Source organism: Centruroides sculpturatus, unplaced genomic scaffold (assembly GCF_000671375.1).
Source record: "Centruroides sculpturatus isolate CEXI.00-Female unplaced genomic scaffold, Cexi_2.0 scaffold1144, whole genome shotgun sequence".
Classification (NCBI taxonomy): domain Eukaryota; kingdom Metazoa; phylum Arthropoda; class Arachnida; order Scorpiones; family Buthidae; genus Centruroides; species Centruroides sculpturatus.
This window is the reverse complement of record NW_019385316.1, coordinates 15,366-27,022: the sequence shown is the minus strand read 5'-3', so window position 1 is coordinate 27,022 and position 11,657 is coordinate 15,366. Positions and strand designations below refer to the sequence as shown.

Genomic DNA, 11,657 nt, shown 5'->3' with positions numbered 1-11,657 from the left:
TCAACATACGGCCCGCGGGCCAGATCCGGCCTGTCTAATGAATTCATGTGGCTCGCGATCAATCTTTCAATATCAGCTACTGAAGTCCAAATAGCTCGATGAAAAATTCTGACGCCCCCCAAAAAAAGGTCAACAACTCACTGCGCGTTTAGAGTTTTTCCAGATCTCTTAAGTTCAGCATAGAATGTTGATAAAGCATGACAATGTGAAAATTTATCTGTAATCTCTACGTACAATTTCGTCTCTACGGAGTGACATCGCAATGAGATCTCGCACCACCTCAAAATATTCCTAGGGCAGCCTCTGGTTCGGCCCGTGGAAAAAGTTTTCTTTCCAATTCGGCCCGGGGGCAAAAACTGTAGGCCACCCCTCAGTTTCGAACTAACGAGTGTCTACTGCTTAAGGTAAAATTGATATAAAAGACATAAACATTTTACTTTTATATTATTGAAACAAAATTTAAAAAAAAATTTAATCGTTATTTTTTGACAATTGTAGATTAATTTTCCGATGAGCGTTATTAAAAAACATACAGCAACGAGTTCCGTAACTTTTCCGGTGACAAACATACTTGCGCGAAATTGTCTGTAGCGCCATCTAGTACGAGATTTTGTTAAAAAGCTGTTTAATGCCACTTTACCAGGCAACGCACTAGTAATGCCAATTTATGGGGAAATTAGTCTGCCCATATTGGATAGAGTGGTAGTGACGAGTAGAAGCTTCCAAAAATCACAAAGTGGTAACTTCCTCGCGCGAGAATCTCGCGGCAATATCCAGAGCAGGCACTTTAACATAATGTTTTTGCTTGACCATGCCAACGCCGCATGCACCCTAAGATAATTTATTTCTGTGGATTGTAAGACTGATATTTTTTCTGACATGCATTACATCTGGAACAGGGGTGTGCAACCTTTTTCTATGTAAGGGCCGCATTTTGAAACTTTTGAAATGACGCGGGCCGCATAACAGAGGAAAGAGAAGAAAAATGCCGGTAAATCACATTTATTCATTCATATATAATTGTAAATTAGTATAGGTATACTTAATTTAGCTTCTGGAACTGATGTAAACGTAATATATCGGAAATTATTTGGTGAAATATTAGTCATTGCTAGCTTTAAATTAGTTTCGATGTGTCTTTTAGCCGGTTTCTTGTTTTAATTTTTACTAAATTTATTGCGGGAAAAACTATTCACATACGTAAGTTGTAGAAAATAACGTTTGAATTTTTGCTGCATACTTCCTTAAACTGGGAAATTGATATATTTATCCATTTTTTTGCTTTATTCAGACACAATAACGTGACTCCTCTTAAACACTTGGCAGATTATCCATCACTTTATTCAGTTGGGACGCTAGTTACAAGTCGCGTTTCGGGCATTAGCCTCTCCTCAGCCAACTTAAAAGTACAAATTACAACATACAGACTGCATACATAATGGATTGTATCAGATTCCATAGATCGAGTGAAGAATGAACAGATTGACAGGTCTCGAACTTGACAACAGGACTTAAACTTTGCAAACTGTAATTTATATCTTGACTCATCCTTAGATTCACACAATAACTGTTTTAGCATTAACAAACATGGTGCGCGAGATTTGTATGTTAATGCTAAAACAGTTAAGCCTGGTACCCACATGCGGCAACGGACGACGGAAACGGTCAACGGAACGGCAAAATGACGTCACTTTTGCCATCGACGTCGACGGAATACGAAGTTGAAAATTTTCAACTTTTGCCGCAACGGAAAGCGGCACGGAAAAAAAATTAGACCAATAGGAATACCGTTTAGCAATGTCGTCATAAAGATCACGTGGGACGATAGCATTTGAACTATGGCGGTCGGCAAGCTTTATTTGTACACTAATACGCTAATATATTTCATTTATACTCTATATTACTATCCGATTTAAATATTAATGTCAAATAGACTTACTTACTGCGTAAAGTATTGGGAATGGAGTAAGCGTAATTCGGCGACGAAAGTATGCGATATTCCTAACTTTCGACGATTTAGAACAGTGGTTCCCAACCTTTTCTAGGATGCCGAACACTTTTGTGAGCAATTTTCTTTAGCAGAACACTTAAGTTAATATGAAATACATAAGCTTGTCATAAGTTATTTTATTAGAATTGAGCAGTTATAATTCAAAATCTCTACTCATATTATTAACGCCAATTTTAGGACAGAAAAAAATATACCTAAATAACTTTAATGGGAAACTTCTGCCTGATGTTTCTTACATATTTCTTCTATGTTGGGACGTATATAAGACAATGCCTCTAAATTTGTCAGTCTTTCCTTTTTTATTTTGGATTTTGTATTGGTTTTAATGTGGAAAACCCAAGTTCACATAAACATGAAGTTGAAAAAATTAGTAAAATTTTTATGGCTTTTTTTATATCAGTGGATATTCTTGTTGGAACGATATCCAGAATTCATCAAGATTCGTTTCAGCGTGTTTGATTTTCATGGAGCAGTCAGGTGACAAGGATATAAGCTCCTCTTCCTCTGAGACATTACATTCAGAATTATCATATAATTCTTTTGAAATAAATGGATTCCTAATCCAGTAATATTTGTCCGTGTCGAGAGAATGAAAATATTTTCTTACGTTGTTTTCTACTATTGCTAAATGTTCTGATATCAAGGAAACAATATCGGTATTATTCAGTATGGAAGGAAACATACTGAGATTATTTTCTTCTACTCTTTTTTTCCAAAGAATGATCTTGTGGAAAGCTGATAGTTTGTCCGTTGATGTTAAGATGTTTTCCTGTACACCTTGCATGGTAGTATTCACAATGTTCAAATAATTAAATATGTCCGTTAAATATCCAAGTTTGGCACACCACATATCATTTTTAAGATTTTCTGAAAAGCACATATTTTCTTGTTCGAAGAAAACTATCAATTCTTTTTTCAGTTCCAGTACACCAAAAAGCATTTTTTCTCGAGAAAGCCACCTGATTTCTGTATGAAAAATTAACCCTTCATATTTTGCTTCCATCATTGCACACTGTTGTTTGAAAATTCGGGATTTCAACGGTCTCGTCTTTATGTAATTTGCCATATTAACAACGCTAGTAAGAATATCTTTTAATTTTGCAGGTAATGTTTTTGCAATAAGCAATTCCCTTTGCAAATGTCACAAATCCCTTGACTGAGCCTATCATTGATGGAGCTCCATCAGTGCAGATTTCCACGCATTGTTCTAACTTCAAATTCAAACGTTCAAAGAATTGATAGCATTATAAATGGCTTCTTCACTCGTTCTTTCTAGTAACACTCTGCAACACAAAAATTCATTCACTATTCTATTTTCTTTAACAAATCGAATGTATCCAAGTAAAATGGCTTTTCCACTAGTATCTGTTGATTCGTCAATTTGAAGAGCGAAAGATATAGTGTGAAGTTTACTTGCAAGTCGAATACGATTGCACACTTTCCGATTTCCGACTAAATCTGCGAAATACTTGGGAGATGCTTACGGAACACCGGTTGGGAACCACTGATTTAGAATATTTTTCCTATCCAAATTATTCGTTTTGGAGGTTTTTTTTATTTGCGATAAGATCGAAGGCAAACTTAAAAAGTTTAATTGATATAACAAAGCAATCCCGGTAGACGCCATTTTCGACTACTGGCACGTGGCCTACCTACTGTAGTAGCTTGTTTATATTTACGGCTGGCAGATGGCGCGTTTCAATTGTAGGGTAATTTCTGCATGCGAGTACACGCGATACGGAAAGACGACGGAACGGCAACTGTTTCCGTCGTTCGTTGCCGCATGTGAGTACCAGGATTTATTGTGTGAATCTAAGGATGACTCAAGATATATAAATTTCAGTTCGCAAAGTTTGTAAGTCCTGTTGTCAAGTTCGAGACCTGTCAATCTGTTCATTCTTCACCCGATCTATGGAATCTGATACAGTCCATTATGTATGCAGTCTGTATGTTTAATTTGTACAGTACTTTTAAGTTGGCTGAGGAGAGGCTAATGCCCGAAACGCGATTTGTAACTAGCGTCCCAACCGAATAAAGTGATGGATAATCTGCCAAGTGTTTAAGAGAAGTCACGTTATTGTGTCTGAATAAAGCAAATTAAATTAAAACACGGTTTCATCGGAATAAAAAAAAAAAAAATTCATATTTTATGCGACGAGGGTCGCAAAAGATATTAATGCGGGCCGCAGGTTGCCCATCCCTGATCTAGAATAATACTATTTTGGGAGAATTTGTTTCAGATTTCAGGGGAAACTTAGTTTTAAGGTCCATTTACACACCTGTCCGCTCAGTGCAGTGAATTTTTGCCGGTGGGAAATCGTTGACCTAGTTTTAAATTACCCTGTCCAGACTTGTCCGTCACAGAACTTTGCAGTGGAGGGGGCTTGACCGTAACATGAAAGTACTGTACTGTACATTTGACCCGAAGGACATTTTCACTGACGGTAAATTTTGTTTTCCAATGGATGACGAACGTTTAATTGAAATGGTGCATCAACACTTCTATTTGATTTGTCTCATTCGAAATACATGGACATTGAGTACAAAATGAATATTTGGAGTGAAATAGGAAAGGAATTGAAGACTGATAAGTAATTTTATAAAATATTACTTTTAAATATTTTATTTTTTTTTATTTAAATCAAAATAATCAATAATTAATTATAATCAAATACAGGTATTTTACTTTACTTCTTTATTTTAATTATTAACAATTCTAAAACATAAATTTTTAAAAATTTTTTCTTTCTGCCACGGAACAGCCCCTACTTCTGAATTGAAATCTTTGTATAATTATCTTACACTGAAGGCTCCATTTGTTGAATTTTTTCCTTGAAGAGGGAAGTTGAGTACAACTGCCTCATTTTTATCATTCGCATCAGCTGTAAGTTCTCTGGTTTGTATACGACTGTTATACGAATATTTAATAATTAAATTATGTAATACACAAATCGATATTATATAGTCTACATTTTCCGGTAGTGCCTGAATTCGTCTATTGTATATTATGAATTTTTGAGTCAGAATCCCAAAAACATTTTCCACAATTCTCCTTACTCTACACAAACGATAATTAAAAACACGTTTGGGAATAATCAGTTGTCCTCTCGGATATGGCCTCATCAAATACTTCCTAAAAGGAAAAGCCTCGTCCCCTACAATTACGTAAGGAGCTTCATTTGTTGTACTTTACCTGCCAAGCAGAGCATTTTGTGGAATAGATAAAATAACTCGTTCGAGTGATTTTCCCAGATTAGACTGAGCGAAAATCCCGCCATCGCTATTTTTTTCGTAGGATCCAACATCTACAGCTATAAATCTGTAGTTAGCATCTACAAGTGCTAACAACGCTACAGAGAAAGTTTTCTTATAGTTAAGAAATTGGGATCCGCTGTTAGGAGAAACTTGGATGACTAAGTGTTTGCCATCTATTGCTCCTAAACAATTAGGAAAATTCCAAAGTTCGTAAAAATGCTTAGCAATATCTCGCCACTTTTCTTCTGTAGGTTGAGGCAACATTTCTTTCACGAGTCTTTCCACAATCACTCAATCACTTTACAATTTGATGTACCATACTGTAGCGTGTCCAAGCTGGTAACTGAACGAAATTGTGGTCAGTGAATCCCGTGGCTAAAAACCTAAAAAAAAAAAAAACAGAAACAGTAATAAGCATAATCCCATGACGTGTTATGTTATTTATTGATATTTATTATAATGTTATTAATGTGTTTTATACCTGCTATGTTAATTATATATATATTTTTAATTTATAGGACCAACGTGTAAGATGGAGTAATATTCATGATAATTATAGAAAATCATTTAAGAAAATTGCAATCAAATGTGGCCAAATGGCAAAACGAATTAGATCAATTAAGCTTTCTCAACAAATTTTTTGATGAAAGAGAAACAAAAGGAAATATTGAACCTTGAGAGGCTAAATTGAAGGTTGGAAGACAAGATAACGAACTAGATCATGTACTGTACAAGCTATGAAGGAATCCACAGTAAATTCACCTGACCCACAAGACTTTAGGAGTGATGATTGCTGTACAAGTCACACTAATGCTCAAACTTTACAAAAGACATTTAAAAAAAGAAAGCAGATACCACAAGAAAGTGCTTCATCCACATTGATGAAATATATTCTTTTGAAAAACACAAGCCAAAATTCTACACCTACAACTCATCCAGTTGAAGCTTTCTTGAGTAGCATTTCTCCAACTTTAAAAACGTTAAATCCATATTTATTGAATTTAGCAAAATCAGAAATATTTGCGATAGTACAAAAATATGAAATGAAAATGCTTACACAGCAGCCAACACAAGCACAGGAAGCATACAGAATTTTGCCAGAACCCATGCTAAATACTTTTTCGTATGCTTCAAGCAGCTCAAGTCCATCATCAAATGATCATGAATTTACATTACTAATACCAAATTCCATAGAACAAGACAATATTAAATATCAATATAGAAGAGACAATATTAAACAATTTAAGTCTGAATTTTTATTTAATTGCTTACCTGAGAAACTGCTAAACGTTCCTTCGGTGTTATGGCTAATCTCCAATGAGTGTCATGTTTCTTCAAATATTTCTCTGTTTTGTTCAATAAAACATGAAATGCATGTTGGGACATTTGAAAATATTCGAAAAATTTAGATTTGTCATCTATTAATTCTTTATGAAAGAGTTTCATACTCTTTTATTCTTAGATTCTTCATCTATTAATTCTTTATAAAAGAGTATGAAAGAGTCTCATACTCTTTTATAAAGAATTAATAGATGAAGAATCTAAATTTTGAAACTCCCCTTCCATTGACCTTTTTGTCCATGCTTGATGTACACACTTCGACACTTTCTTGATTGCATTTCTTTTTCTTCATCATCCAAATATATAGCTATCATAGCCAATTTATCCTCAGAAAAGTCCATGACCACTCACCGAGAGCACAAAACAAATACTGCGCAGTTACATCACTGTTGTGGGTAATTACTCATCACTGTGCTGTTCTCGATGTCACTGTCACCAAATGGTCACTGTTGTGTGTAAATGGACCCTAAGAAGGAATACCAGGTCTGTTTAGGGGGATTTTTGCAACAGAAGGTTGGAAACACTGCAACATGCTCATTTTCTTTCACACACAATTTTAGGATCGCGTTACATTGGTAAATCGGGCTGCCTGCATTTTCTATTCTTCTGATGATAAGTAATTTTAAGTATCTATCCAAAATTTAAAAAATTATATTAAAAATGTTTATTCCTTTCCTAATTTCATTTTTGTAAAATTTTATTGTTTCAAGAACAAACTTTTGTATACAAATATGTGCAATTATTTACATTATAGAAATGCCACATTTTTCATATTCTTGTAAAATTGAACCAATTTAAACTAATTATGTTGATATTAATTAACAAATTTGTTAGCTACTATCAATGTAATTATAAAAATGGACCAGCTCTGAATTTTCTTAGCAAGCATTGTTATATAATAATCATCTCTAATACACTTTGCTGATATTAATAACAATCAGTTCATTATAAATAATAATGAAAACCCTAAAAATATAAATTTAACAAAATTGCAATAGTTTAGTAATGCTATGGCAGCATTCGGTAATACAGTGGATTCCGCTTAATTGGGCCACTGGTTAATCGAGGTAGCTGATTTATTGGGCCAAATCTCAAAGAACGGAAATCAAACTAATAAACTAATACATGATTTAAATGCTTAATTGGGACAGTAGAAGAAAATTAATTTAGCAATTTTTGATACATTTTAGGGATCTTCCGAAAATACTGTATATCAGCAGTATGTATCTAATTTCATTTCGGCCTAACAGTTAGCAAAGATAAAGCTATTGTGTCTTTTGCTCGAGCAATTCGGTCTTTCCGAAGGGGAGTCAGCATAGCAAGATATATCACACCTTGATCTTGTCTGGAGCTACTGACCCTGCTTTGGATTGGATCATTGTTGGTGTAATGATGATATTGTGTAAGGAACATGATTAGTCAATTTAAACTGGTAATGAACGCTGCCGAGGAGAGATCACTGAGGAACACAATTGGTTAAATTTGAATTGGTGGTGCATGCATCTGAAGGAAGAGATTGTTGGCGAAAAACATCACGCAGTGTGGCAGACCTAGATTAAAGCTATAACCAGCAAAGTTGCCGACTGGTTGGCTGTCAGCTGTCAACAACTATATATTTAGTTTGTTTAATTGGGGCACCCACTTAATTGGGCCAAAATGGACTAGTCCCAATTAAGCTGAATCCACTGTATTTAAAAATGTCAAATTTAAATTTGATTTCTTTTTTAAACTTTCAAGCCTTTACTTTTCAAGAATGCTTCATCATTAGGTTCTCTTCCCAAGAAATCTCTCAGCATATCGAATCCATCCTAAAGACAAAAATATTTTCCATAATTCCTGTGTATAAACATGACAGAGAAAAATCATACCTTTGTTCCACCAGGTGCCAAAATTTTGTTTCTGTAATCTTTTCCAGTCTGGTAATTCATGATACCTTCGGATTTGAATCGACTGAAGAACATGTCCATGCTGTACACTTCACTCCACTGTAATATAAAAATATGTAGATTTAAAACTTTTTATTATTGATCATTAATGAATAAAGTGCATGAATTGGGTTGTACTTAACAAAATTTCTATAGGGCCTCCACATTGTTTCTGGCCATGTGTAGCACCCTTTGTCAAATGTCTGACAGATGACATACTCTGTTGGTAGAACCATTTTTATGGATAGAGTGTGGGGACCATTTTATTGGAGCTAGAACTGGCATTTGTTGATGGGAATTGATCTCGAAAAGGCTCCAGAAAAAATCAAAATGAGACATGTTGGATGTTTGAGATGCTTGAAAACTTCTTACACACATTTCTGCAGCATTATTGTTACTACACCAGCAATATGGCAATGAACATTACTGTGTAACAAAATCAGCTGTTCTTGCACAAATGCAGGTCATAAGTGGCATTCAAGGAATTTCTTGTTCCACCAACAGATGCCATTCTAGCTGCATTATAATAGTCCATGTGATCTATCTGTTAAAACAATTTTGCCAACAAAGTAGGCACCTAATGGATATTTGCTATCAGGTGTTACACGTGGTCAGAGACTACATGAAAGGCCAATAAAAGTAAAACCCACTTCATATGTTTTATTCATTGGTGATGAATATTTATATCATGACCCTTCTATGTCAATGATAATATAATATTAATATTTTCATTAAACTGTTTGATCTATAGTTTCAAATAATGTTTAAGAAAATATTATTCATGGCTGTAGAATGTTATAATTCGGAATGCTCAGTTTTTTTATCTTCTAGTTTTTTCACTTTTTCATTCAATAATGTGAGGCAGGTTACTAAAGGCTGAAAACTTTTGTGTCATAATAAAAAAATTTGCTGGAAAAAGCAAAGAAAACGATCTTGTGTGACAGTAGAAATGTTCCAGCTTTCAGGGGAATCAATACTTGCTGACTCATTTAACATATGTGCATGATGAACTGCGTATCATTACTTGTTTACTATTATTCATGGAATTGTTTTTGACAAAAGAATGTTACTTATTCTTAGTTCAATTTATAACAAACAAAAACTATTAAAAACAAAAAGCACAAATCTTATAATGTAATCATTTATTCCATGTTCAAATGATATTCAAATTAACAACTCAGTAAACAGAATCAAATACAACTTACCAAATAGCTATAATATCCTGCATCATACCCATCAACTAGATGCCCAAAATTAGCAGCAAAATTAGTACCTTCTGTTGGAGGAATACCAAGTAGTGAGCAACTCAAATCATGATAAATTTGTCTTGTATCAGCCTAATATTAATAAATATTTTAATCTCAAATGACAAATTTGAATAATTATTAATAAATCTTCTTTCCTTACTTTTGGATTGGTGTGAATGTTATAATCAAGCATGCTTAGGGCTACTTGACGCAAATTAAAATAACCAACATTAGCTAAACGAGAATGTACAAGAGATTGTAAAATATTATCTGGTAGAGGACTTCCATCTTTGTAATGTCCAGACATTCTTCTTAGGGTTTCTGGTTCCCAACACCAATTTTCAAGCATTTGAGATGGTGCTTCTACAAAATCCCATTCAACATTTGCTCCACTAACAAAATAATACAAGTTTAATATTTCATTTCAAAGTAATCAGAAATTTATTATTATAATTAATTAAATATAAATAAAAATAAATTAATATGTGGGTCAGACAAATATAAACCAAACTTTTTCCCAACAGCAGAAGGGGCAAATGTACACAGTCCCAACTATGTATAAATATTAGTTGTCATGTGTAGACTGATTTCCTGCCATGCACAATGCATTATAATCAAGTTTTTAAAATGTGAATCTAACCAAGATTTTGTTAAGTATAAATATACAGTTTGGGAATGAAATAGATGCAAATATTTGCATGGCATATGGCATTTGCTAGTGGATGTAACAATATGCAAAACATCATATATCCATGTTGCCCCCAAGACAAGCATAATGTCAGATAACATTCAAGTAGTTTGAAGCCTTGTTGAAGGTGTCTAGATGTTAATAGTGGATGAAATTTATACAGGAATTAGGATAAGCCATAGCAGCATGTAGTCCATCATTTGGAATGTGTTAAATTCAAAAAAATTGAAACTTGATGGGTTCCATACCTTTGAATTAGATCAGAAAGCTGTTTGATTTGAAGTTTCTCAGAGACTGCTAAATTTGTACAAGGTAGAGGGGATGTCCTTTTCAATTTCATTGTCATCTGTGATGAGTCATAAATGCATCATTATACCACAGACTTAAAACAAGCCAGTATGGAATTGTGGAAAAAGGATGGAGTAGGTCCTATGAAGGGAAAAACAGTTGTCTGATTAATATTCTCATCATTGTTTTGAGATTATAGAGGCATTGTATATGTTGATTTCCTCCAGTTAATGCTGCCTACAACTGAAAACTGTTACACAGAATCAAGGCAGCATTTTCAGGTGAAATTCCTGTTCTATTTCATTTCTGATGTGTTCTATTTTCTTTCAAATTTCCTTTTTTAAATTGGTGGACCGAAAACATTTGTGATACATTACAAAATAACTGAAAAGTATTATAAGGTTAGTGCGATACATTTATGAACGCTTTGTTTACTGGATGGATTTTAAGACAGAATATTGGTCCAAAAGGCATGTTGTTCCAATCTGATAGCAATCCAATTGGGCAATCTCATCTGTTCCTAAATGGCAATGTGATGACTCACATTGAATCCTACATCAAGACAAATTAATGAAAATGCACTGGACTACTGTCAAACATCCTCCATTCAGCCAAGCTGTATTTCCATCTGATTACAACTTGTTTGGACCTCTCAAGGAGTTATTAGATGAAAATGATTCAAATATGATAAACAGTGGAATCTTTGTAAGCAACTGTCTTTGGGCAGCAGTCCACTAGATTCTACAATGGATGAATAAAAAAAAACTCAAATCAGGTGGAGAAAATTTCAAATGTTAGAGGTGTAAAAAATGACTTGTGTGTAATTTTAAAAATATTCATTTAATAGAATATGACAAAAGATTTGGTTTATATTTGACTGACTCTCATATATATTAAACAAT

At 33.9% G+C, this 11,657-nt stretch overlaps 1 protein-coding gene and 1 pseudogene across 1 annotated transcript in view; both read right to left on the bottom strand.

Moving 5' to 3' along the window:
* Positions 1-4,769: 4,769 nt before the first annotated feature.
* On the bottom strand, positions 4,770-5,568 carry LOC111637543 (annotated as a pseudogene).
* Positions 5,569-7,099: 1,531 nt separating this feature from the next.
* LOC111637553 (thimet oligopeptidase-like) overlaps positions 7,100-11,657 on the bottom strand; it is a 17,811-nt gene continuing 13,253 nt past the window's right edge. Inside the window, exons 10-14 of the mRNA XM_023383061.1 lie at positions 9,940-10,182; positions 9,738-9,869; positions 8,476-8,592; positions 8,352-8,415; positions 7,100-7,237 (exon numbers count right to left, since the gene is read on the bottom strand). Coding sequence (XP_023238829.1) covers positions 7,230-7,237; positions 8,352-8,415; positions 8,476-8,592; positions 9,738-9,869; positions 9,940-10,182 — 564 coding nt within the window. The 3' untranslated portion in view covers positions 7,100-7,229. The remainder of the gene's footprint in view (positions 7,238-8,351; positions 8,416-8,475; positions 8,593-9,737; positions 9,870-9,939; positions 10,183-11,657) is intronic.